We start from the raw sequence: 26102 nt of genomic DNA on the forward strand, positions 1-26102 counted from the left end.
TGCGTTAGCTGTACAAAATGCGTTTTTTTTTTCTAAAGTGTACAAATGTAACAGTGCAGATTAATGTACATTTGACCTAACTGTTGCATTTTTGTAAGATAATATTGTTTTGTTTCATTGACGGATTGAGATTATCGCAGAAGAAAGCGTAATTGAATAAGATACATAAGCCTTAGTATGGACCCTACCGTACATATACACGGACTAATACATCTTTTCATTTTACCTGATTTATTTCAACTTCTAGGTTTACTCCTTTCGACACAAATTTGGAAGCGCAATGGATGATTACACAAGAGCGGCTCTGAATGAAATGCTGGAACTGATGAAAGCTAATGCACGGTGGGTTACTAACAATGAGGAGGAAGTACGCCATTGGTTGAAGACGAGAGTACTGCAAAGAAGTGATGCTGCCCACTGAGCATTGATATTGAAGCGTAGACGGTGGATAGAATTTTTGTTGTCAGCGCCGGGACTAAGACATTTTGTTTCTCATTATTTTTCTATTTTTTTATCTATGACTCTACTCATTCTACGTAAAATTTCTTGATAGGTATACATGAAATGGACATTTCAAAATCCCTTGTGCAGAATGTATTTTATGATAGTACAAAAATGAAATCAACAACTCTCACATTACTTTTTTTGTGTGTAGTTACTTTATTCATATATTACCTTAGTATACAATAGATACGAAGTTACAAAATATTTTGGCACGCGAATTACGCGGTACACGGGCGCAATAGCACATAACCGTCTAATACAATAAAAGCAACTATGTCATGAAATATAATGAGCAATCATGCAGAGTCATATGTTCATAATTCCAAATAGTGCACATAGTCCTAAATATTTATATGAAGAATGCGTGTATAAAACTATAAAGCACGTCTCAGAAAAACGAAACCTGGAAGCCACATATTGTGTTTGAGCAAACATATTGACACGTACAAAGACAAAGTAGACACTGTATAAGACGTGAACCATGAATGTGAGACGAAGCATCCTGCCGCAAAAATTGCTCAAGTGAATACCGGCATACATTAAGTTAATGGGAAGATAGCATGACCAAGGTTGGTGCCGCCAGTCGACATCTTTCTCAGGACACCATGGAAATTGTCACAGTGATATGATTGCAATCCCATTCATTTCAGGAGGAAAAAACATCACAGCGGAGGCAAAACATAGACAGCGATGGACGGCAGGTGTCACCAAAGTCAATAATGTCGTATGTTAAGAAACCCTGAACTATCTTGGACAATAATTGGAGTCAAATTACCATGTTCTAGTAAAAAGTAACACATTAACACTATATTTGCTACAGATACAATGTATGGCCAATATCAGATATGAATGCCTGATCTCTCGACATTTAGCTTTAAATAGCGTCAACAAACTTATTCATTCTGAGATGTTTTTTTTTTCCTTTTTTTTTTTTTGCATCCACGCGTTCGCTGTTAATTTCAAAACGACTTCCATAAACTAATATAGTTGTTAACGTGATGAATGAGGACGAGAACGCTGGTCCTATCTCTGCTGTGGACGCCACCCTACACCAGTTTAGTTTGTCATGTTCAGTATTTAAAACAATCTGGCGTCAATTCCAAATTCTGTTTGTGCCTTTCCATCAGAACAGCGGCCACATCGGGTCGACCCATTCCTCGAAGACCGTACGCCAATTCCTCCACTTGTCTCTCTTTCTTAGTCTTCCTCTTCCAGTACATTAGTATTTTATATGTGACGTCAATTAGGCTTAGTCCATTCGACAGTGCGTCAAAACCTATTCCTGTGATGGTGCTGTCTGGAATGTCCAAATATACGGCTAGCGTAAGTCCCTGTTCGATCTCTTTGGCCAGTGTCATAAGACTCCGGCCAGACATCGTTTTGGATTCTTTTGGCACTGAAAGAAAAAGATGTTTGTTTGAACTTATATTGGAGCTAAAATAACGAACATAGGTTGACCACAAAATCACAGAAGAGATTAGAAATGAAAATTACTACTTGTTTGTTTCAACAAGATTAAAACAATAAACTGCTAAAGCTTCAATGAAATTTCTGATCTTTGGCTGGTAGATTAAGATACTGCCTTTAACATACAGTCGATGGAAATAAACATAAGAACCAAAAGAATATCATTTTGTTTAACCAATACATGTACTTAATTTATCCCTTAGCTCACAATAGCAACGACTTACCAGATATTTTTGCCCGTTTGGACTGCGTAATCCTCATGAAGGACTCGCTCTCAAAGTTCCTATAGGTCACGGTCTTTGGTCGTGGGGTTGGCTCTTCGGGCTCAACTTCCGGTTCCGGTTCAGGTTCTGGTTCTGGCTCCGGCGGCGGGGGTTCAACGTAAAAGTAGTCCTTCACGGCACTTTCACTGATGTTAACGCTGACTGTGTTGAATTGAGAGACTCCCCCATCTTCGTTTCTATAATACAAGTTCAAAGTCCCAGACAAGTCTTTTTCAGTACAATGGACGGGCTCTATTTCATACTTCTTATAGCTCTCAGGAAGTAAACTGTTAAAAAAGAGGGAATCATAATCTTCTTTGGGTTTTTCATCATCTTTGAGGCCAATAGAGTTAAGTTTTGATTGAAGGTCAAAGTTCACTTTATCATTTTTATTTTCCTCCGAAGCTTTGTTTTCATCGTTTTCTCCCTCGCCATCAACCTCCATTTCGTTCTCAGGTGGAGCCACTGGTTTGACCTTGACCTGGACCTCACCCTGTAGTTTTAAAAGAATCTCCTTTCCATCCGGGTACTCTGTGTCCTTACAACCGGATTTCTGTTCCACTGGCTTGTGACGTCTTCTAGAGTTAAAGCGCGGGAAACCTGACGAATTGTCGTCCTGTTCTGTTTCGGTTTCCGGTAGTTTTATTTCCACCCATCCTTTCTCCTTGCGTTTGGCCACAATATCGTCACGTTTGTCTTTTTGGACACATTGCACAAGTATAGACCAGTATTTTTGCTCCAATTTGACCATTGCCACGTGGTCTACTTTGATTTTATTGCTCCTCTCCTCGATTATCTTTAAAGCCTCTGGCAAACACCTCTGGCGTCCTGGTCGAGATTTCGCTATGCAGAATCTGTAAGGAAGATTATTCACATATATATGTCATCCAGTACTGAAATGAAACTGTTTGTGTACTGATTTTCACATATGCAATGGTTCTTTCACTAAAAATAAATATCCATATCACCAAAAAGCAACAAATTCTCAGTTTAGACATTTACTTCGGTTAATGTTTAGACATTAACTTCTTGAATATTATTATTAATCGCGCATACTGATAGCTTTTATATCTATAGGTGTTGTGAAACCATCTTGCACATGTTTATCGTTTCAATTCGGCCAAAAAGCAGTAAATCAGGTACAAAGAAGAACTTACTTTGTAAATATCTTGACGTCAAATGAAACATTTTGGCGGGTGAACTTCAGCGGGTTTTCCAGCACCTCCCACCCTTTTACTGTCTTCAGCATGATGCAGATATCTTCTGTGTTTTCATCTTCTTCAAACACGGATGTCAATGGCAGCTTCATTGTGACTGGTCTGAAATAAAGTTATGGTGAATGGAGATGTTGTTAAAATATACGAAAAATCTATATTGGTAACAGACTATTTCTGATGTAAGTTATTCATTTTATCATAGTTTCGTAGGTTTTCGGTACGTGTACATGTATCCTGTATCTGTCAAAATTATATGTACATGTGCATGCCTACTGTAGTACATACAAGTATCATTAATCACTTATTGTATTGATTGTCTGTACAAATAAATGTGGGGTTCGTTGGTCCGCGCATAAACAGAAATTATTATATGCGTTTGCATTACGCGTTATTCCAAACGTAAAAGCATCCAAATTTTTTTAAGATAACCAAAATTGTCACCGCAAAATATAAACAAAAATAAGATTAAAAAACATTAAAATGGGATATACTGTACTTCATAATGCGATTGCAAAGCTTTGCATAAGAAACATAGCAGGAAAACATTACTAAATTAAAATTATCGATGTACACACATATACACACAATGCTCTCATCCTTTAAACTCAGAACAATTCATAGAAGTGCACATGCGCAAAGTTGTGTTGAAAAGCTTGAAAAGCGTTTACGTCATGCAATCTGAAGATGGCGCATGCTCAAATGTTCTTCATGACCAGCGCATGCGTTATACATTGGCATACAAGTTACATACGGGGGCGACTCTCGGCCTGACGGAGTGTCCGAACTAACAATAGTGTACAAAAATCATTTTAACCATACATACGCTCATAAAGCTAAGATGACTATTGAAAGCTGGTTATTGTAAAATGAGTAGATCGCAATGTGATATAAAGCTCTTCCAAAATACATTCTGAAATGCATCACCAGTGCCTGGAAGTGCGTGTACGTTAACTTTTCAGTGGGCTGCGTATATATGAAGCAACTACTAGTTTACTACCCAATGCATCAACAAGGACAAACATATATGCGTATTATCTTGTAGGGGGACATGCAGGAAAGAAAACTCACCTTTTGAAATCGGGCCTAGGTCCATTGTGTCGGAATTCAAAGATGTCTGTTGCTCCCAGAAATTCGTAGAATTCTGTTGGATGTTCGCTTTTGATTACTTGGAGTTGATTCTGGTCTGTTGGGTGGATCTAAGATATTAAAACCAAAAGAATCCGGTAAGAAATATTGATCAATCTGTGAAACCAGGCAGGCAGCAAGAATTATAATTCCCTGTGTTCAGTGGGCATTGAATGACACAATTTTAGATACTAGTGTCTGGGCGTCTGCACATCCAGAAAGTTTTGCCACATAATATTACTGTAGTTGTGATCAGTTTTGCAATATAACACCGCCACCAGTTTGCATTATATATTCTAGTCCACTAGTATACCGGGTTGTTCAGCCCTTGATCATGATTATATAATATAATAAATAACTGTTTATCTTAAAGGCAGAGACAATATGCGACCAGTGCTTTTACCTAGTAGCTGTTACCTAAATTGAATATCTTTCAGCTTCGATCATGATTGCATCAGTTAAGCATACCTGTATTCCGCAGAGTAATGGAGTCTCGGTGGCCTTTTTAGGAAACCGTATGGAAATGTACTTCCCAATCTTGGCATTGTAGATACACCCTTGGGGACTAATGTCGAATGATTCTAATTTCAGACGGGAAACTATTGCAAAAGCACCGAGAGTTTCTGATTCAAATGTTACTAGACGCTTTTCAGCCTGGAATGTAGATAAAAAGTAAAAGAAATATCATCTGTATTTTTATTTTCTGTGTATCTTTCTACATTTTAATGTCCAAGTCTTGTTTTTCTAAAAGATTTGTCTGCTGTTATTTATTTACTGTATTCGATTTGAAGATAGAGTACTGTATACGCATGGTTGAAGGGAAACATGTACAAGGAGCACATGCCCCCATATGAAATATGAAATAGACTAGGACTCATATTAATTAATAAATTGAATAGAAACATGGAATTATGAAGTGCTTTTTTTAATTGTATAAATGTATGTTTAACATAGCATAGCATTTTATGACGACATCACAAAACACGTGCATATACTTACGTCACTTGACGTCATATCAATACTCTCCCACTCATCCGCTTCCGGTTTCTTCTGTTTGAGCACAATGTCATAGTACGTATAGTCTACTTCATAATATGGGAGGACGAATCCCAGCGACCCCTTCATTTTTGTCCCATTAAACTCAAAAAGAAAGATCTCGCTTGCTAGGTGTTCATCTCTGGTTAGACTCGGCATGTGGATATTTCTGTCACTAGGTGTCAGTAGTGTGCAGGTTATGGCGTCTTTCTTTCCCTGCAGACAATTTGGCGGGATAGTGAGTTTCCCGTGAAGGGGAAGGTTGAAGTCGCCGCCTTTCTTCCATGGGGAACACTGGACTGGCGGCCTGCAAAAAAAAAAAATATGTATATACAATACACGCCTTCTGATAAAACAGCTAGAAGGAAATAGGAAATGATACGACTTTTGAAGCTCTGTTCCATTTTCTTTTCTTTTTGAGATAGTTTGATTTCATAAAAGATGCGATGTATCACTATAATTCACATGAGACAAGTATTGTAAGAGAAGCAAAGTTATAATACATTTCATCTTCGTCGTCATTTTCCTCACTCCCCAAACGTGTGTAGCTTCTCTCTAGGTAATACACCACTTCCTCGTCTTCATATTCATCAAGATCAAGGTTTGTCTCCATGTATAATTGGCTCAGGTAATCCTCCATATTGGCTGTATAAGGTGATGTAACTTTGCTTTTCCTAACTAATTTTCTATATCTTTGATATTAGCGTTATGTATCACCCTACGCAAATATTTTCAACGATTGAAGCAAACTTCTCCTTTAAGCTTGTCCGGATGTTCGTGCGTTTCCAAGTCGTTCCTCGATGTACCAACTGATGTTGAACTACAAAAGCAACGTGTTTCAACTTAAAGTCCCGTTTTAAACCATCCCTATCTATCACTTTCTTCATTCAAACTGTTTTCGCCTACAATAAGTTACCGCTCTAATACGATTGTTTTGAATGTATACTCCGTCGCCATGGATATGTTACGACGCTAGGAGGCAATCGATAGTTTCTACAACAAAACTGCTGTGTTCCGTGGTCTTTTGGGGGAAATCGATTAGAAGCACCCTGTGTCTACCAGAAGCATTTCATAAGTTACAATTGTGAGACACAATAAAGTGGTTACGATCCCCATCAAAAATACCGGTGATCAATGGAGTGTTTCTTGTATTTCCTACTTGAAATTAAACTTCTACGGTCAAATATCGCAGCGCCTAAAGTTTTCTGGGAACACTTGAATAGATTTTCACTTCACTGTAAAGCAATAATAGTTCTGGTCGTCAATATTAGTTCTGGTCGTCGTTGTGCATTCTTTTAATTAAAAAAATAGAAAAATAAGCACGTGTGAACCGAAGGCACTGTCAAGATGTATAGACTTAAAATTAGTTCATGGTGTTTTCAAACAGACAGGGTTTCCTCTGTTGTTACTGCAGTCATCGGGTCCCCTGCGTTAAGATATTAGTGTCAGCCCCACTCAAGCACAATCAACCGACCCCCTCCCTCTCCCTGTCCATAAACTTTCTAAATTGTGCTATTTTCGTACATTATATTATTTCCTCCACCTTAAAAGACCCGACCTTTCGTATATCTCAGCTTTTCAAACAAATCGAATGAAACCTCTGGAATAGCTTTAGGCTGTAACGATATCTAGAAATAGTCTGATTGATGTCCCAAGCCTCGGTGATTCATTGACGTTTCTGTCTTATTTCTTTCATACCCAATATTGGATTTTGTTGTGAGACTGTCTTTGAGTTACACAACGTGAGCTTTTACTGTGGCGGTCAGACGGGGCAGGACGAGGACCGGGAATCGGTCTAAATGCGTCGCAAGACCACCAATACAGGGACGTTGGAATGTTGACGGATTTTTGGCCACCTTCCATTCCAAAATGGTGCTGACCTTAACGCTGCTTACGATGAAAACGTTTGGAAAGGAAGTAAGCTACAGGCGATGTACGATCAAAGAGACTGATAGTCTGATGATGCGCTGTGTAAGCATGAAAAGATTAATCGTTTTGCTCGGCTGAAGTCAACGTTTCTGGAATTTAAATGTTTTGAATGAGAATAAAAGTTATGAATAGCAGTCAAGTTGTCTCGTATGAATTTGTCCCATATCTTCAGCGATTAGGCTAGCCCAAGGGTGTCGTCACACTTAGTTGGCCACAGGTACAAGATCATGTGCACTGTGCCAATTGTGTTTTTTTTTCCCTTTGGATTGCGTTCGGTGGCACACCTACTGCAATGAGCTGATGCAAGTTTATACAAAACATACATTAAAGGTTATCTAACAAGAGATGGCATTTCTTAACGAAAAGCCAACACGAACTGTTTGAAAACAAAATTTAATGGCACTTAAAAATGTGTGCCAAACTTTAGAGATCGTTACTCTTTTTTGGACAAAGGTACACGTAGTCAAACTTAAGTCTTGCTACTGGGCGTAAATGCCACCAGCTGCGACATTCAATTTCCAGACAGACATTTTTGCACGATTGCAATGTTTTTGGCTCAGAAGATACTAAAAAAATTGTGCTTATGGCAATATCACTTTCATTAAAAGATATCAAAAAGATATCAATCTCCGTGGTCAATTAATTTGAGAACCGTTCTAATAATTGAGTGCATCAGTACGAAACAATAGTGTGCTGTTGCCTTACAGAACCGACATTTTTAAAGCTGGCAAACAATATCAATCAATTTTAAAGGATAAAGTATGGAAAATAGTTCAACTGCACCTATAATATAATAAGTTTCCACCAGCTGTCTACCACGTAATGATATATATCTTGGTGTACTTAATGTGATGAATCTGGCCATAAAGCATGTAAGCCTACATAATGAGAGAGAGAGAGAGAGACGGCCCATGAAAATTCACTCCAATTCATCCTTTGGGATTTTGGAGCTGCCACTGTCGTCAATTCAAAAAATATGTTAAAGTGTGTTCAGCCTAAAACAAGCAAGTTTTTATCCAAATCTACACGTAAACATGACACAAACAAAAAATTCATTCCAGTCAAACACTGACATTACATTGACAGAGTGTCAGAATGGATTTTTAATGAGAGTGGGGATTTCTTGATCTTTTGTGTGCAAGAGTTCACTCGTGCGCGCTCTATCGCAAAACCATACAGCCAGTGAACTAAATACGGTCGGATTACGAAATGTACAAACATTTGACTTAAAGAAAGTATATATTTATCCCCAGCGCTCCAAGGTTTGAAAGCTGATTACAGCATTGACAGAAGGATTCAAATAGAGTTATGAAAGCTTGACGCACACTTCATGTGCTCGCTTGGAGACGGCGCTTGTAGCGCACCGGTATTAGTAGGCGTTCGTAGAGAGAAAGACGCAGGATTCTCTTCTGATGACGGCAATTTTTTTTTTGTATGTATTTCATCGTATCAACTATTTAATCGTATCATCTATTTATTCGTTTGATGTCCTGAAAGATGCTTTTGTTTTGATTTTCTGTAATAAGGTAATCGGTTTTATGTTTGTTACCTTTTACACATTCTAAAATATTACTGACACAAAAATTGAAATTGCGTCGCTTTGAGTTAAAAAACCAAATTGATATTTTTGTGAATTGTCTATTGTATTCATTATTGCAGTCACCCTTTGTTTTCCTGTTATCTTTTTTATGTCCACAGGCAAACAGAAATGGAATAGAGAATCTAATATCGCCTAAAAAAACGTGTTACGATAAAAAAAAATACGTGCACAAAATACATACTATGATAAACTGACAGGTGACTATCTCAGGGGCGAATAGCCTTAAGTTTGTTTTCTCATTTATTTGGCTTGAGTGATGCGTTTTGTTATGGATTGATTTTTTATGATCAAAATTTGTCCAAATGTACGGCCCCCGTGGCCTAATGGATAAGGCGTCGGTCTCCTAAACCGAAGATTGCGGGTTCGAGTCCCGCCGGGGGTACCTCTTTTTGGAATTTCCTCTAATACAGAAAGCTCTAAACCCACTTCTGAAGCTCGCTGGTCCAGAACGCCAGCCGCTGAAAACGTCCCAGTAGAAAACGGCAAGAGAAAAACAGCTTTTACGCGTTTTTGCACAGCACACACGCTTGTCTGCCATTATTTCTCATCCCACTCACCTTCAATTCCTGCCCATGCGAAATCTAGTTTAATTGAACACTGGGCTGTCTCGAAAGATTCCCGTTATGTCGCGCTTGCCTTTTTGCAAGATCTTATGATTGCTAGTTATTTTATTTTTAATTCCGCTGCTCTTATTCAACGTATTGACAATACAAGTTTATAATAATAAAAAAAATGGTGATAAGAATTCAGTACAAAAACTGCAATTAAGGAAGTAACATGTGATTTTTTGTTGTTTGACAGCAGAGATTGAATTTTTTTTTGCCAGTCAGTGGTTTGATTGATTACTTCAGGCACTTGTGTTGATTGATGTGTTTTTGAATTGAAAATTAACTGGTCGTAGTTGTTTTACCTGGATAACGAAATACGTATCAGCCGGTGACAGCTTCACCATTTGATGAACTATTTTATTGACCCGCATATTTCAGTTGCTCGTAGCATTCACACGATGTGCTAACGAGGCCCAATAAAGTACTAACTCTATTTGCCTTCCGATATGAATTTGATGTAAGATAGCAATAAGGGAATTCTCTAAGATACCGAGTCATTTATAACAGCATCTGACGTGTACAATGAAGTAAGCATTAAACATAGCGGTCTGCTTTGACAACCCCCTCTCCACCCCCACCCCCCACCCCCCAACCCCCCACCGTTGCCCCCACTCTCTCTCCTCTTATTTACTTCATTGGTAATCGTTAACTTGTCATCTTCCCTTCCTCCACGTGACTTGCATGATGTGCTTGCTCTTACGATAAGCAAACAGAAAACTAAACATGGTTTTCCAGGTAATAATGGCAGGTTACATTCTACTTATACTGTTGAACATTCACGACTTAAAACCGATGCAAAATGTGGCCCCTGTTCCTTACTAAATAGTTATTGATTATTTCAAATGTACCACATTTATATTCCGGGCTCGTCCCGTCGGTGTAATCGAAGCTTTTAGAACTGCGCCGGTTCAATTTCCGCACTGAAAATTCTGAAGAACTCTTAATTCAATAATATTAATTTTTCCCTGCATGGCTTCTTGGAAACATGAGAGACATGTAGCACCAGAAGCAAAAGCAGCGTTCGATTAATTTGGATGAGTCTATAAAAGATTCAAGAAACTTTTCCGGCAGTAGTCTGGGTCACTGTTAATAAGACTACATACATGTAAGCCTACATGTAACTCTATCCATTCCTATAAATAGTTAGTCGCCAGTAGAGGAATCCATTTGAATAGTAAATAGTGAAGTTGTTGCTGCAAAAAGTAGGCTAATTGAAAACTGCTTAGAATATCGCATCAAATCCTGACCACTTATAAAACTTGTTCACGATTAAATTCTGATTCAAGTCTGACAAGTTAGGCGACACTAATCGGTTGCTAGCAAAACTAATACCCTGAAATAAGATTGTCACTTGGAAATCGTTTTATGGAATGAATAAAAAATATATATATACGATAAACTTACACAGCATCCTCGTCCTTCCTTTCTTCGCCATGTCCTGGTTGACCAGTCTTGATCTTCACGGAAATACTCTTCTTCCCTTTCGACATCTTCTCGGTTGTGATTTTTTTTTTGTAAAATCCCCCTTTTTAAAATTTGTTGAGCAGGCTCTAGAGCGTCCCCGCTTTGTTTCTGAAAAAAAGAGAGAATAAGTTTAAGGGGAATGTTTCTTCATTCCTAGATTATGTCCGCACCTCTGTTTCTCTTGAGTAAGGAAGCGTTGAGTCACATGACACGACACGGCATGTGCAGACGACACCATTCAAACCATTTGATTTATTTTTGCATAACATCAAAAAGTTCCGTGTTCGCAAGAAATCAAACACCCTCCTATGTGTTTAAAGCTATCTGAAACAAAACCATTGTCTTTTCCTCGAAACAGATTGAAGCACACTCTATAATAGATCTGTCGTATACAGAAGCAAATCTTATGAATTGGCAATGTCCCAACACAAAAAAATCAAGTCGACCTCGTTGAGTTAACGTAACTGGCATATCCTCGCTCCAGCAAAAATGTCTATTAACCTGAAAGAAATGTTAAATACCAAGTGTGAAACTTCTGCCAAATGTTCGGGCGTAGTGAACCTAGCACTGGCAAATAGCCGAAACAATTGTAGCAGTAGACAAGTAAGTAGGCACTAAGAAAGTCTTCACCAATTTTGATCGCGAAGTTCGCAGTCGGGACCAGCTGCTCTCAGGAAAACCTTACGTCAGTTCGCATCAAGGAAGATTAAATCACACACACATTGGTTGTAATGCATTGTTTTAAAGGTCAAAACTAAAAAAAAACAGTTTGCCTGGATCAATGGCGGGCTTTTTTGCACTCACCTTCTATAATGCTAAAACAAACCATGTATCATTCTCAGTGCAAAGGCATAACAATATATTTCTTGTTCAAAATAAATAACCACATCGCATTCAACAGTTCATTTATTGTGATTTATAAGCTGACTTGCAATTGCTTTTGTTTTATATTCTGACAGGAGCATACAGTCGTGACTCCCACGTTTTCCACCGTCTAAGTGCAACGACCCGTGAAATGGCAATTTGAAAAAACAAGTCCTTTTGAAATTTATGAAAGGTTACAAAGTTCATTGCGATATCCCCGCATTTTATGTTGTATACCGCCTATTTCACGTTTTTAAGTATTTCGTGTCTTTGTTTATCACCTAATCGTAAACGAAAACGTTCAGCCTTTGAATTTTATCTCTACTTGGCTAAAAGAAAATTCGTTCAGCAGGTGGGGTGGGGGTGGGGGGGGGAGGTGCATCTCGTCGGGATACGTTGCAGATCAGCATAACCCCAGGGCGTGCATCCAGCCCCCGTGGCCTAATGGATAAGGCGTCGGTCTCCTAAACCGAAGATTGCGGGTTCGAGTCCCGCCGGGGGTACATATTTTGAAAATAGGTGTCATAAAATAAAGAAAACGGTTTTTCTAAAATGCCATTTTGAGGTCTAAAGTATGTTTAGTGGGTCTATAGAAATGAACGTACAGAGTCACTCCCCATGTTTGCCGTATACAACTTATTTCCAAGACCATAATTGCCATTTTACAACTTTTTTCCAAGTCAATTTAAATCTCGTACAAACAGTCAAATCAAACCCATGAGATAAAGCATATCTTTGTCATTAGTGAGCACTGTAACGATGTCATTTCAAAGCGCCCCCAAGGCGCCACAAAAGACATATAATAAGTACGTCAATGAAAATGTTCAAAACTATCGCTGTTTATACCAGGAAAAGTAAAAGCCCGGTACCCTTCCAGGAAAAACGAAGGGGGGGGGGGGGGGTATCAGTAGCTACGTTATTTTAGAAACGGGGGGAGGGGGTGGAGAGACCATCTAATTGACAGGGACAAAGAACAGGAATATAAAAACGTATTAGCTTTACTTGCGCGCGATAACGTAGAAAATTACAGGAAATAAATCAAATAAAGTGGTCGAAGAAACATATTGAAAAACGTAAGAGAAGAGATTATCATTCCAGCTGGCCAACATGGTTTAGGTAGTTTATAATGCCCATTTGGTTGAAGAGGCCATTTGTTAAATATCCACGCCATTCATGAAATGTATCACGTCCTTCAGAGCGCCCAGACTCCATGCTATATTTAGGTCCACGGTGAAAGTACTCAATTTATTAAATTGAGAAATAGCGCTGAAAAAAGAAGCTCGACTTAATAGAACCATTTGCCAGGCATTAATTACGAGAACGAAATATTTGTTAAAGATGTTTTTCTCTTGAAATGTTGAACAGAAGTTAATCCTTTGATAGATAGACTGCTGCAGAGCGTGAAAAAGTAAGCGGGTCCTATAGATCCCGTCACAGGCGTGAAGGCCCCACTAAACATCTACTTCTAAGTCGACTCTAACATGTACCAAGACCTAGACGTAAATCTCTCTCTCTCTCTCATTATCTATCTCTCTCACCCTCTCTCTCTCTCACATACACGTGCGCTCGCGCGCAAGCCTACGCACACAGAGACTCATACAGATACACGCGCAGGCACACACACACACACACACACACACACACATTCCCAAAAGACATATTACCAGCCAAGATCACAGCTCCACGGTTTGTCCACAAGTCCCACGTACGTCTGATCTGCAGTAAGATGTGACCTCTCAGTGACTGACAGGAGAGGGACTGCTCCACGCACCACGTGCGGGTTGGACAAAAGGTCAAACACCCTAATGTCGCGAAAAGTCAGGTTTCTTTCAATCATTTCCTTTGCCACCCATTTACCAAATATGCAAACAAATGGAGGTGGCCCATAGACCCAATGTTTTTTTTTTTCAGGTTCTTTTCAATTAATTTTTATATGGAGAAAGGGTCTCTGTGTTCACCCAGTGACGCAAGAAAAATAATTTTTCTTAGAATATCTAATGACGAATCATTTACACACTGTTCCCTGTCGACGTTGAATTGTTTGATGTCGAGTATTCTCTTTCTATTGTGTCATATAACGTGCTTTCCAATTCAGACTAAAACTACCGCATTGACGTATCTTGTTTAAGTTTAGTCGCATTACTATATTTACATCCTCTGCCCACGTCCCAAAGCGCCTGAGGAATAGAGTGAAAACTGAACGTGGATTGTTCTCCACCGCAAAGGCTATTACAGCGGCATTTAAATTCCTTAGTTCTTGTGTCAGACTGAAAAGAATTCATTAAATGATTGTAAACAACACGTATCTATGCCTAAATCACATTCTGTTCATTTACGTTAAATTTCATTTAATTTGATTCCATCTTGTTTATATGTAATTATTAATTCTTTCCATATCTGCTGAGGGGAGTTTGCTTTAGTCCAAGTTTTACCTTGATTTCTAAATTATTTTTCAGAATTTCTAAAAATTCACATTTTATTTTAGTATATGTAGCTCCTACGTGAGGTATCCCATCCCTGAGGACCCCAAACACCATTTATCCGTATTTCATCGTTTGGACAGCGCATAACTAGCAAAGATGTGATCACTGAATTGTATAAATATAAAATTTTAAACAATCTTAGCCTTACTAGTACGTCTGTAATTGCGCATGTACATGTAACTTCAAACAAATTGCTTTATGTACCCAGAAAAAATAATACTATCTTTCAATCTCCCTTACTGAGTACGTGAGATATATTTCAAAAGGGGCAAGTATTAGGATTGTGCAGATCATTTGTGTAGTTTGACATTAAGAAAATGTAGAGCTAGTTCCCTAACAAACCTCTCGTGTTATCTGTCGCAACTCGTGCCTGGGATTATTTGAGGAACCCAGGAGTGCAAACTTCAAGTATTCAAATCTTTGGTTTGGTCCATATTATATCTAGAACACTAGATGGTCTTATCTGTCGACCAGCCTATTACAGTGGTGGGTGACGAGATTTTAAGTGTGTGTGTGTGTGTGTGTGTGTGTGTGTGTGTGTGTGTGCGTGAGTGAGAGAGAGAGAGAGAGAGAGAGGGATAGAGGGGAGGTCTAGAGAAACTCATGGTTTCGACATCTCCTAGACAACAGAACCGACAAAACAATATACAAGAAGTAAGAGCATTGAGAAAAGAAAGCATAACCTCCAGACAAAGTAAACTTGCAAGAACCTTTGGTATTCCGTAAGCATTACCCTTAAAAGTACAACTAATCCAGAGCTGACTTGAGTATTTAGTTGATCAAAAACATGACATGGAAATCAAACGAAGCTGAAAATAACATTCACTGTGTACGAGGGCACGGCTGCATGGTTATAGAATAGACCTCCCGTTGATCTAAAAATCAGTTTCTTTAAAAAATACTTGTTTTAACCCTGCGTCTGCCAAATGTGACGGAAATGGATTTGGTTTTCCTCTCAGTCTTATGAGATAGCAAACGGAGTTTCAGACTAAGAGACAGAACAAAATACAGCATGATGTTTTTGTTATCGGGGTGGTCATTCGGACGACGATTTATTCGGAGCTGAACGATGGCCTGTCATTTCATTTACAATGATTATTAGTCTAATAGACATTTCATTCTTGCAATCAATCTTGCTAACAAGCATGTAATCACTGTAACGAAAGTGAACCATTTTTTTTCTTTCTGCAAAACGAAATGAATGCGAGTATAGATTGATTGATTGATTTCAGTCTCTGGTAGGTGTTATGTCGGGTCGAGCACCTGCCAATCTTTAATTAACCAGTCAACAGATGAATGCAACAAATGTAGGGGTCGGCGCTTCGTTTCGCTGGAATAACGATGGCATTGCCTGCATAATTACGCCCAAACAAGGCATTTAGGTTGAAAAGAATAACAATCTACGAAGAGTTCATGTAAGGAATCGTAGAGTAAGTTGTAATAAATCATAAAAATATGTGTTGAGCTCTCGCTGCTTTGTGTGTTTCAATATGGCCAATTGTTTGACTTACACAATTTCAATCTCGAATCGAATAATGTTAAACCTAGAGATATCTATCAACTTTTGAATGTTTTTCCAACAATGGCTAAATGAAACATGTAGCATATCGAGCATCTACAGATCTACAGAATTGGAAAATACAGCGTTCGGTTTCCTCTAGAATTGAAATCAAATCGGGATCATATCATCAGAGAGCTGTGAGAATGTCTAATAACGGGATAGAGGCAGTTTCCTTCAATTTCCGAACGTCTGATGAAATCTATTTTCATGTTTCCGTGGAGATTATGAGGCAATTTTGTTTACAAATCAAGAAATCTAATTCAAATTGGCATATTGCTGGCAAAGTGAACAGAGGTAATGACGCTCTTGTCACGTGTTTCATTTTCAATAGCTATTTTCACTAAAAAAATCCCTCTCTATTTTTTTTTTCACTTGTGACTTTCTACACTTTTCTTTACTACCTCTCTTCCCTTCTTTTTCTCCAATCCTTCCATTATTTCTTCTTTGTTGTATTTTTACATAATGCATAATTCGTTTTTTTTTTAAATCTCGGTTACCTTGAGGCGCGGGAAACCCTTCCAATCACATGGTTTATAAGGCACAGTGTGTAGTCGATAGGCCTACATAAACGAAATAGATATATATCTTAAACCTGGGCAGCAAGAATAAGCCATTACGCCAGAGGCCTTTAGCTCAAATTTCAACCTTAAGAAGAAACGACTGTCACCAACACCTAGCTTTATGGCATAACTGCTTTGGAAACAAAGCGAACGAGTAGGAGATATTGTAAACGATACATCTCACCTTGGCCTTTGTTATTTTGTTCTTTGTATTGCACTGAATAGAAGTCTACTTTTTTGCATGTCGTTGATATAGGGTTGTTTATAGTTTTTTTTTCTCACTAAATGGCACAGCAGAATACCATGGTAAATATGAGTACACAAATCTACACAGCAGCTTTTGGTTGCATCGTAGGGAAGGAACTACGACCTGTATTGTGATACGGTGCATTGTGATACAACGTAAATGTAGATTTTATTTGAATGACGAAAAAACAACCCCTGTAACCGTAGTCAGTGGCCGAAAACTGGATTAGCTCTGAACAAAGCTCTTGGAAAAAAAAAAGCAAATTGAATTGACCCCTGTAGTGCCTTTATACTTTTTGGAAGAAAGAGGTAGAACACAGTGCTTTTTTTTTAGATCCAGTGTAGTGTACCCTCAATCTCTGCCACTACCTCTTTTAAATTACTCTCTCTCTCTCTCTCTCTCTCTCTCTCTCTCTCTCTCATATCAAACCTTATTTACAAACCTTTTTTACATCTACTCTCCCTTTATAAAAAGCCAGTCTATAAATAAGATGGTCTATTGTCTTATTCAACCTTAGATTTCTGCACGTTTTTAAGTGAGGAATTCTCAAGTGGCTAGTACAGCTCTGCGGGTAGGTTGTATTTGCCTGGCAAACATTCACGGCGTACAAGTCAACGGATAAGGTGAATGGAAGAGCATGATTAATCATTGCACGAGGCACCTCTACCCTTAACCTGCCCGGTATTCAATATTTGTGTTGCCGAAGAATACAAGCATTTTTAAGATCTGATAAATTTTCAATTCCCCTGTAATGCGCGGAGATTAAACTGGTTCATTATTTTGACGTATAAAGATATCGCGTTTATCAAATTATTCCCCTGGACTTTTACACTTGTTCCTTGTCAAGTCATCAGGGAATCTCCCCTTTTTTTCTTGACTTAAATTGTGTGAACGTTCCTTGGGCTATAAAGCAGAACACATACACAGGTGAGTCATGTCTTGTGAAGAACGTATCACTTTTCTAAATTAGCCAATTTTGTTAAAAGGAGTGGAAACATATCAACTTACGTATATAAAGCTAATAATTTCGGAATCAGAGCGTTAAATCAAACAAAGTTGTCAATAGCTTAATCTTCTGTGTAAATTTGAGAGACTTTGATGTTTTTGGCGCATGAACGTTAAGTTGCTGTATTGACGGCAGTGGCTATAGTGACTATTACAGATAAAAACTTCGATTAAAATGTTTTGTTAAGATTACGTCACAGAATATTAGGGAAACAATGAAACAATATACATGACGCTTTGTTCAGATATTTACTTTGAAAATTAGTTTCACATTCGGGATTATGTTGTTTACATGTATGTGGGTTACCTTGGAAACGTCATTTTCTCTCTCTCTCTCTCTCTCTCTCTCTCTCTCTCTCTCTCTCTCTCTCTCTCTCTCGTTCTTCGGGCAAACCTTTTATTAAAACGGACAGCAGTTATTTGTTAACGCCTTTTTTCCCAAAGAAAACCGATTTTAATAGAAAAAAGGGTTTAAGTTGTCTGATCATGTGGCGGACAGCTGATATGCCAACCTAGGCCTCAAAGGAAAACATTTAGTGTTTTTGGTGCTTTTAGTGTGGGAGAATCATTCATGTTCGACTACAGACATTGCCGACGGATTTCATTTGTCTTGTAATGTATACTTACTTGTTATTGGCACGGGCTGCGTAGAGCACTTACGGGAACCAGATTTTTTGAGAACTGAAGTCGTGCACACTATTCTTTGCTTGATTATAATACCATTTGTGAGACAAATTATTGAATCTTTTCGATTTTAAAATTCAGAGTTTATCCCCGCTAGTTCTTGCTTTTGACACTTTCTCACGCGGGTGAAATAAAACATCTGTGAAATATTTCGCCAAATATGAAAGGTCATCGGCACACACCCGACTCATGATTTTTTAATGATACCAGGAAACAAAGGACCTAAGCTTATTCACAGCACGCTGCCCATAATGTAAACGATAAGGGCTGTTTATAATGAATAAAACGAGTGTACGTCGAACGGAGCTAGTGTATGGTATTGGTTAACTGTGTCTTGTTGGAACGTAGAATATATGATTTGGCTTTTCTATTTGTACACCCACCATACCCCATAGAAGCTGTTATACCCATTGGGCAGTCCTCTCTCTCTCTCTCTCTCTCTCTCTCTCTCTCTCTCTCTCACTCTCTCTCAGACATGTGGGATTATCGAAGTATCATTAATTTATATCAATCAACAAATTAATCAACTTACCTATATCCCACACATGAGTTCCAAGTGTTTCTCTCCGCAAATAAAACTCCTGGATTCTTCCACGGATCGTTGATTCACTTGATTTTCCTTGCAATCGTTCTGTCCCACTCGTGAGTACACACAACGACTGATTTCCTACTCTCATGTGTGTAAAATGAACTTTTCTTCACGATCTACGCGCATGCGTGCGTATACTGTTACCAAGCATCAATAAACAGAAAAGCACGCTGGGGCGAAAGTTTTGAGACATTCGTGTTTATCAATTTCCTTCATAACTGAACGATATTTGTTGATTTCTTTATTCTGATTGATCGATCAAATGTTGATCAATGAAAACTTGCGTCATACTTAATCAGAGAACGACTTTCAGCCAAATAACTGCTTTTTCTACCAACTTTTCCAGTTGTATAATTTTGGACCACCGGGTAACATTAGATTTCAATCAAAACATTCCTTTGCCTTTTCACTTCGCAGAGCGGTCTCAAATAGAAACCCCTTTGTTGATTTAATCCGATGTATGGGGGATTCTATATATACTCATTTGTTAATGTTTAAATTCTGTCTGCATTTGGGGCTACACAGAAATGTTTACCTACAAGGCTAAGAGAAGTTCGGACATTGTTATAATAATACGATAACTGCGGCGCACTTGTTGATTCAGGCTATAAACCCGTAGTTACCGCTTAATGGACACAAGTGTCCATGCCATTATAGCCAAGTGTGCCTACTGAGGGAAAATGCCTGTGTTCTTTAATTTGCACATTATACTGTTAGTAGAGCACATTAAGTGGGGTTCCACATTTAACATACCAGTTGAATAGGAGGTGATTATTGGTGATTATTACTAATACCAGAACCAGAAAGTGTGAAGTGCTAATTGTTTACTTTCCTTTCTTTCTTTCTAAAATTTATTTATTTATTTATTTATTTATTTATTTATTTATTTATTTATTTATTTATTTATTTATTTATTTATTTTATCATGTGCTGAATAGCCCCAAGTTATCAAAGAGATTTATTACTGAATGTTACATCTTACCATTTTATAATCGAATTTTGTTCCCCAAATTATTTATTATTTATAGATCTTTGCATCTATATATCTATTCATCTACTTATCTTCATCCATTATTTATCTTTGTTCACTCTTTTCTTCCCACATATTGCCTTTCTCTCACATAACTTGTTAACATCAACAATTGATAGACGTGCATTATCATGTATCTTTTGAACTGGCAATCATAAGGACCTTCGGGAAATGCTGGATTGATTCAATCAATTGTCTGCTACGTTCCTCCCCCCTGTAATATGCATGAATATTATTTTTTTTATTGATTTATATTATTTTCAATTCTCGCATGCGTAGAGACTGAGGAAAGCACTTACTTAATGGGATGTTTGGGGGTTACAACTATTGATCATATCTGTTTGTGCCATTCAGCTGAATAAATAGAAGAACAAGAGTCATTTCTCGTATCGCTTGTTATGTTGTTATGATCGATATTGTGTTATGATACTTAGTGTATGATACCAACTACCGATTATTCGCCACAGAGAAATAGCACAGTGCGGAATTATATCGTGTACGAAACGCTACTTATTTAATCACAACACTTTCCGTTTTTTTTTTTTTTACGTCGCACGTGCGCTTGCACAAAGACCCGGGCGCACGCGATATGTACGCACTTCCACAGGGTGCATAATGAGCTATGGATCACGCAAATGATGACAAATTCAATAAAACTTACGACTTCCCGATACAAAATCGAAAAGCTTAAAGGAAGCGCCAATATAAAATCAGTGCTGTTTAATAGATATCGATTTTACATTAAAGAAAAACAGGAATGCGATAGTTGTGACAACAGCTGCAATCGAGGCTGGCTGCGCTGGCCTTTTTAAGAGGTTCGTTCTCCTTTTCACATATTGTTTAATTGGGGAGAAAGAAAATGTTTGTGAATATGCCAGAATTAAGTTTATTTGTATTTTTTGGCTTATTTAAAAAGGATGCAAACATTTTAACCAACAGTTTACTTTTGTCGTCTACGTCATCATTGTGTCACTGCAATGTGGTGTTTTATGATAGGCCTAAATGCGCGACGTCTTCAAACAATATCCATCATGGAATGATTTTTATCCCCTCCATGTATCACAATGGTGGAAGCACGACTCCCCCCCCTCCTTAACATCAGAGCCCCCCCCCCCCCCCCCCCCCCCCCCAATATACCACCCACCTATCCTTCCCCGGCCAAAGAAAGAAAGACAAAAAGTATACCACCAAGTAAATCACCATATAATAAAACGTATCACTATTCTTGTGCCCAACACACTGCACTAAAATTGTCCCCGTCTACTATTCGATATTTCTTATTCATTTTTTCTTGTGTCCCATCCCCTAGGGATATTTCCTTGTGTCCCACCCTCTAGGGATATTTCCTTGTGTCCCACCCCTAGGGATATTTCCTTGTGTCCCACCCTCTAGGAATATTTCCTTGTGTCCCATTCCCTAGGGATATTTCCTTGTGTCCCACCCCCTAGGGATATTTCCTTGTGTCCCACCCCTCTGGATGCAGCAGTGCATCACACAGTCAACAGTGATATTCGGCCTGCTCACTGCAGAATGGTCATTCCTATCCATGTACATGTATTAAACAGGCTACGGAAAAACGCCCTGCCTTGAAAGTAAAAGATAACTTATAAGTTCTGTATTTTGGAATGGACACGACAATGGACAATTAAATGGTCTAAACTGCATGCACACAAGGTCACCGTGACCTTGAAAGATCAGCATTTTCGAATGGACATGATAATGGGCAATTAAATGGTCAAAACTACATATAAACAAGGTCACCATGATCTCGCAAAACAAAGCAATCTGTAAGTTGAATCCGAGTGGTATCTTCAGATATATCTAATATGGGTGCATTATTTTATTATCAGTGTGATCACTGCATTAATTTAAATTTGTTCCGGATAAGGAAAAATAGAGATGGATAAATTACTGGAGTCAAGGTGTCGATTTCTTATTTCTTCCCTGATATATAATACTGTGGAATGATAATATATTTCTGTTCTGTTAAATTATTACACGAGAAACTTTTTAGCAAATGGAGTCACTGGGATACTCAATACGAGGAAGATTTACAAGATTTACATTTACAAGGCAATGTTAAACGGATTAAAATAATGTAAAACAAAGATTCAATTGCTTATAATGTGGGTGGGTGGGTGGGGGTACATGTATTAAGGGCAAGTTTTCTGGGAAGACATATTAGCCCACCGAATCTTTATTGATATTCTAGAGCCTCCAGAGGTTTCCATTTGCCAGCATATACATTGTATGCACTTCTCCAACATAAGGCTGATTTAATTTGATTTGAATATTATACACATTTCCAATAGGTGTGTCGTTTTCCAAAAGTAAAATGCGGACTCAGTTCTGGCTGTTATGAAAAAGCAAAAAGTCACAATCTGGATCCCCAAATAGCACCCGAATAATCCAAACGTCCAATTTCCAAAAAAAATGTCCTTTGCAGCGATCGGTCTGCATTTTTCACCTGTCTCCAAACATAATATACCTGATTGATCAACCAGATTGAAATTTTAAGAGGGGTAATCTGCTCTAATTGTACTTTAAGTATGTACTTGTGTCCATCGCGGCCGTCCATAAAAGAATGGCTGCATTCTTTTAAAAAACCCGCCGCAGTGTGCACGAATAATTGTCCAAACGCGTGCTCGACCTTAAGAATTTCATGCACGAGACACAATGATTAAATACAGATTCGAATTTGAGAATCTTTCTCAGTCTGGTTCTTGATTGTATATATCAAGTTCGTTCGACATGATTAAGAACGAAACAGGACAATCGTGCACTGTACATTTAACCTAAACGATAAATGATCTCTTTATGGTTTTCTGTCATGGAATGGCGAGATGTCTATATAAACTCGTTGTCTGCCAGGCAGCGCTGTATTCTATATATTGTATTGAATGTTGTGTTCACGCAGGATGCGGACGTGCAAGTAAGTAAACGATAAAAAACGTGTTGAATAGCCTATATTAATTTTTGCTTATGCACCCTTGAGTCCAGTATCGAAATCAGAGAGAGAAATAGACGATTAACCGAGTCTCCAACTTTTCATTTCAGCGCCTTGGGTTACTTGCTTCTTGCCTGCGGGTTGCAGGTTGCGGCTGGCTTCTGGTGTACGGATTTCTTCCAGCCTTTCTTAAAAGTTTTAAACCGGGGGCCAGAGCAATGTGGTCTAGGCGAACAGGAGTTGGGCGTGTACGACCGCACCTTCACCCTAGTCATGGATGGAATCTTCCGAGGCTATGAACAGAATATTGACAGGTTTTTGAAGCACCACCAGTGCGCGGGAAGAGCAGAGTAAGCGTACTAATTGACATTACTTTCAGTAATCCATAATTGTTCGCAATAGGTGATAGTTTAATGGACTATATAAGACCGTACAAAACGTGACCAAAAGAAGCGGGGGAGGGGCAACTGAACTTTCATTGGTCTATTCACTTACAAGACCGCCTGTTTCAACGAAGGTTAAATACTGTTATCTGTGAAAATGTATTCTTTGTTTCTGACAATGTAAGGGGGGGGGGCATTATTTCGTTGATCTCTATCAAATACCATCTATATAAGTAAGGGCAAGCATTGTTTCGAGTGGCTAAGGTATTATATTCAGTGTAATAATTACGATGCGGACAATTTCACATAATCGAGCACCAATAACAGAAATTGAATGTTATATCTCCATTTCATTTTCAGTAACCAAAGCATTATTTTGGAAGGAAGACGTGCTATTCAGTTTCTTGAAACCGAATTCGGCCTGGACTTGTCTTCTGTCACTGACGCAGATATTTTGGACGGAAAAGTGCCGTTAGAAGGAGGGAAAATGTTGTTTCACCCATTCACGTTTGATCCGGCTGGAAAGTACAGAGTAATATCAGGTATTGGTCCATTCTGGTTAGATCATCCTTTTCTATATGTTTTATTTTATTTTGACCACGAGTTCTTCATGCGTAAAAATATATGGATTAAATTATTCTAAAATGATTTTCCGTAGAAAATTAACCATTGCTCTCATTAGTATACTCACCATGTGTTTTTTTATCTAAAAAAAATTTATAGTACTCGGTATTTTTGGTATTAAGAATTGTTCAACAGACTATATTTTGCTTTTTTAATCATATTTCAGAAACAAAAAGAGAAGGAGCAAGGCTTTTCAAGAATGCCCCCATCTCACATTCGGGTTGGGTAGTCGAGGTTTTTGAGCCGGTCACATTGAATGGTCCAAGGTTTTCCGGTACTTTGCAACCGTATGCCGCCATGTCTGCCGGGGAGTACGTAATACAGGTAACGTACACACGAGTCTACAATTTTGTATACTGCAATCAAGCTATTTTCATTATCTTCCGGTGAACGGAGTTCTACTGGGCAGAAGTAAACTGCGGAAACATTGTGAACCAAGTACATCTACTTGTCCAATAAAAAAAATAAGTTTCTGATTCCGCATCAAATACTGTATTTTAATTCTTAAGTTAAATTTTATTACAAGCCACTGTCAATGATGAATGATTATCACCAAGGGTATCACCACCAAACCAACACTACGTTAGTAATTTCCTAGCATTTTTTTTTTAATTTCAGACTGCTTTCCCGGACCACAACGACGGCAAAATAGTCATTTCGTACGAGGCACAAGCCCCGGTGACAGTGGCGGGTGGACGTTACGTTGTTTTCGGTTTGGACGTCAACAGTGAGCAGTTTGGCGACGGCCAGTCCTATGGCATCTTTGAGACCAACATGGCCACCGGAGAAGTCAATGGACGCGAGGTGATAACGTTCCCAAAGAAAGTGTAATATCACCATTTCTTGAAAACGGGCAGTTAAATGTTAAATAATTATATAATATTGCATTTCATACACTCGTTGTCATTCTTTTAATTATAAATAGATTTAAGTTGGTGATGGTATGTTATTTCGTAAGTCAAGGGAAATAAAAAATATTGCACAATGTGTGATTTGTCTTCGTTAAAACTAGCTGTGTCAACATGCATGTCGCGTAGACTTAAAATTGACAGATAAGTCTGCAGGGTCTTGATCTGGCAAAATAAACTGTTATCGTCAATCAGTCTTTTTTATTGTTTAAAATAAAGCTTAACTTCGTGACAGAATGCATTTGTGATCTGATTCACCCCCAGGCGTGTACATTTGTACATTTACCATCCTGCACGTGAAGCACATACAAAACTCTTCCAGACATAACCACATTGATTTAACATTCACGAGTTTACTCCTGGGTGAACATCAAACAAAGCACCCAGAGATAAAAATGGATTCTGTTTTGCTATATTTAAATATTTATCTAAAATCTGGCGGTTCTAGTAACAAGCACAGACAACGCTGGGACTGGGGCTAATAGAATTTTGTTACCGACGCCCCCTATCGTCTGCCATCGTATACAATTAATTCTAGTGCCATAATTCATTAAATTGAGAGCGTGGGTGGATTCTTTACTCTCTGTTACTTTCACTGCCACACCAAACAAACTCGTATATATTCTGTAAGGTTTAACATGACGGCCCTACTGCTATATGAACCCGCGATGGTCGTGCGTAAATTAGTAGAGGATGTAGTATTTATTCACACGACATGTCACCTCATTTTATACAGTTTAGAAATCCACATAGTTAAAATTAAAACTAGAACAACCACAAATACATATATTATATTATAATACATCGATAGTATTTTATGATACATTTTGTATATGCACTCGACCAAAAAAGTTGCGTGTATTTGGAACTCATTTCTTAAATCCAACAGACCGCGACGACATAAATATGAAAGACCAATGAATAAGTTGTAAACTAAAGCTCATTGGCGATTCACAACTGGGGATATATCTTCATTAAAGGAGTATTTGTTACGTAGAGAAGCTA

At 38.3% G+C, this 26102-nt stretch overlaps 3 protein-coding genes and 2 non-coding genes across 12 annotated transcripts in view; 4 read left to right on the forward strand and 1 right to left on the reverse strand.

Moving 5' to 3' along the window:
• The window catches only part of LOC106166268 (thyrotropin-releasing hormone-degrading ectoenzyme), a 42207-nt gene extending 41568 nt beyond the window's left edge, over positions 1 to 639 (forward strand). For all 5 annotated transcript variants that reach the window (XM_087018303.1, XM_087018301.1, XM_087018300.1 and 2 more), the window contains one exon: positions 248 to 639. In XM_087018303.1, the coding sequence (XP_086874429.1) occupies positions 248 to 421 (174 nt within the window). In that variant the 3' untranslated portion in view covers positions 422 to 639. The remainder of the gene's footprint in view (positions 1 to 247) is intronic.
• On the reverse strand, positions 637 to 19333 carry LOC106166271 (uncharacterized). 4 transcript variants are annotated; one of them, XM_013544763.2, is made up of 8 exons: positions 19149 to 19333; positions 11153 to 11320; positions 5576 to 5918; positions 5045 to 5230; positions 4520 to 4647; positions 3392 to 3553; positions 2196 to 3088; positions 637 to 1900 (listed from the first exon to the last, which is right to left on the reverse strand). In XM_013544763.2, the coding sequence occupies exons 2-8, from the start codon at positions 11236 to 11238 to the stop codon at positions 1575 to 1577; spliced, it is 2124 nt and encodes a 707-aa protein (XP_013400217.2). In that variant the 5' UTR covers positions 11239 to 11320; positions 19149 to 19333; the 3' UTR covers positions 637 to 1574. The 4 variants fall into 4 exon arrangements, with proteins under 4 accessions (XP_013400217.2, XP_013400218.2, XP_013400219.2 ...); XM_013544764.2 differs by lacking the exon at positions 19149 to 19333 and adding an exon at positions 13741 to 13898; XM_013544765.2 differs by lacking the exon at positions 19149 to 19333 and adding an exon at positions 11734 to 11884.
• Positions 9450 to 9522, forward strand: Trnar-ccu (transfer RNA arginine (anticodon CCU)). The gene has a single exon. It is a non-coding gene; the product is annotated as a tRNA-Arg (tRNA).
• On the forward strand, positions 12507 to 12579 carry Trnar-ccu (transfer RNA arginine (anticodon CCU)). Its single transcript has one exon. It is a non-coding gene; the product is annotated as a tRNA-Arg (tRNA).
• A 3768-nt stretch (positions 19334 to 23101) lies between the features above and the next one.
• LOC106166272 (uncharacterized) lies at positions 23102 to 25415 on the forward strand. Its single transcript, XM_013544766.2, has 5 exons — positions 23102 to 23167; positions 23293 to 23532; positions 23926 to 24107; positions 24356 to 24513; positions 24808 to 25415. Exons 1-5 carry the CDS (start codon positions 23136 to 23138, stop codon positions 25018 to 25020), a joined length of 825 nt encoding a protein of 274 aa, XP_013400220.2. The 5' UTR covers positions 23102 to 23135; the 3' UTR covers positions 25021 to 25415.
• Positions 25416 to 26102: the final 687 nt, after the last annotated feature.

The sequence above is a fragment of the Lingula anatina genome, chromosome 7 (assembly GCF_051362555.1).
Source record: "Lingula anatina isolate TDL-2025a chromosome 7, LinAna3.0, whole genome shotgun sequence".
Lineage (NCBI taxonomy): Eukaryota > Metazoa > Brachiopoda > Lingulata > Lingulida > Lingulidae > Lingula > Lingula anatina.

Coding starts and splice junctions, on each gene's coding strand:
- LOC106166271 (XM_087018312.1), bottom strand. CDS start 6,251: ATGGAGGATTACCTGAGCCAATTATACATGGAGACAAACCTTGATCTT. Junction 5,919..6,114: donor AATGACGACGAAGATGAAAT/GTATTATAACTT, acceptor TTTTTTTTGCAG/GCCGCCAGTCCAGTGTTCCC. Junction 3,554..4,519: donor CCTAGGCCCGATTTCAAAAG/GTGAGTTTTCTT, acceptor ACTTTATTTCAG/ACCAGTCACAATGAAGCTGC.
- LOC106166272 (XM_013544766.2), top strand. CDS start 23,136: ATGTTGTGTTCACGCAGGATGCGGACGTGCAA. Junction 23,168..23,292: donor CGCAGGATGCGGACGTGCAA/GTAAGTAAACGA, acceptor TTTTCATTTCAG/CGCCTTGGGTTACTTGCTTC. Junction 23,533..23,925: donor CAGTGCGCGGGAAGAGCAGA/GTAAGCGTACTA, acceptor TTTCATTTTCAG/TAACCAAAGCATTATTTTGG.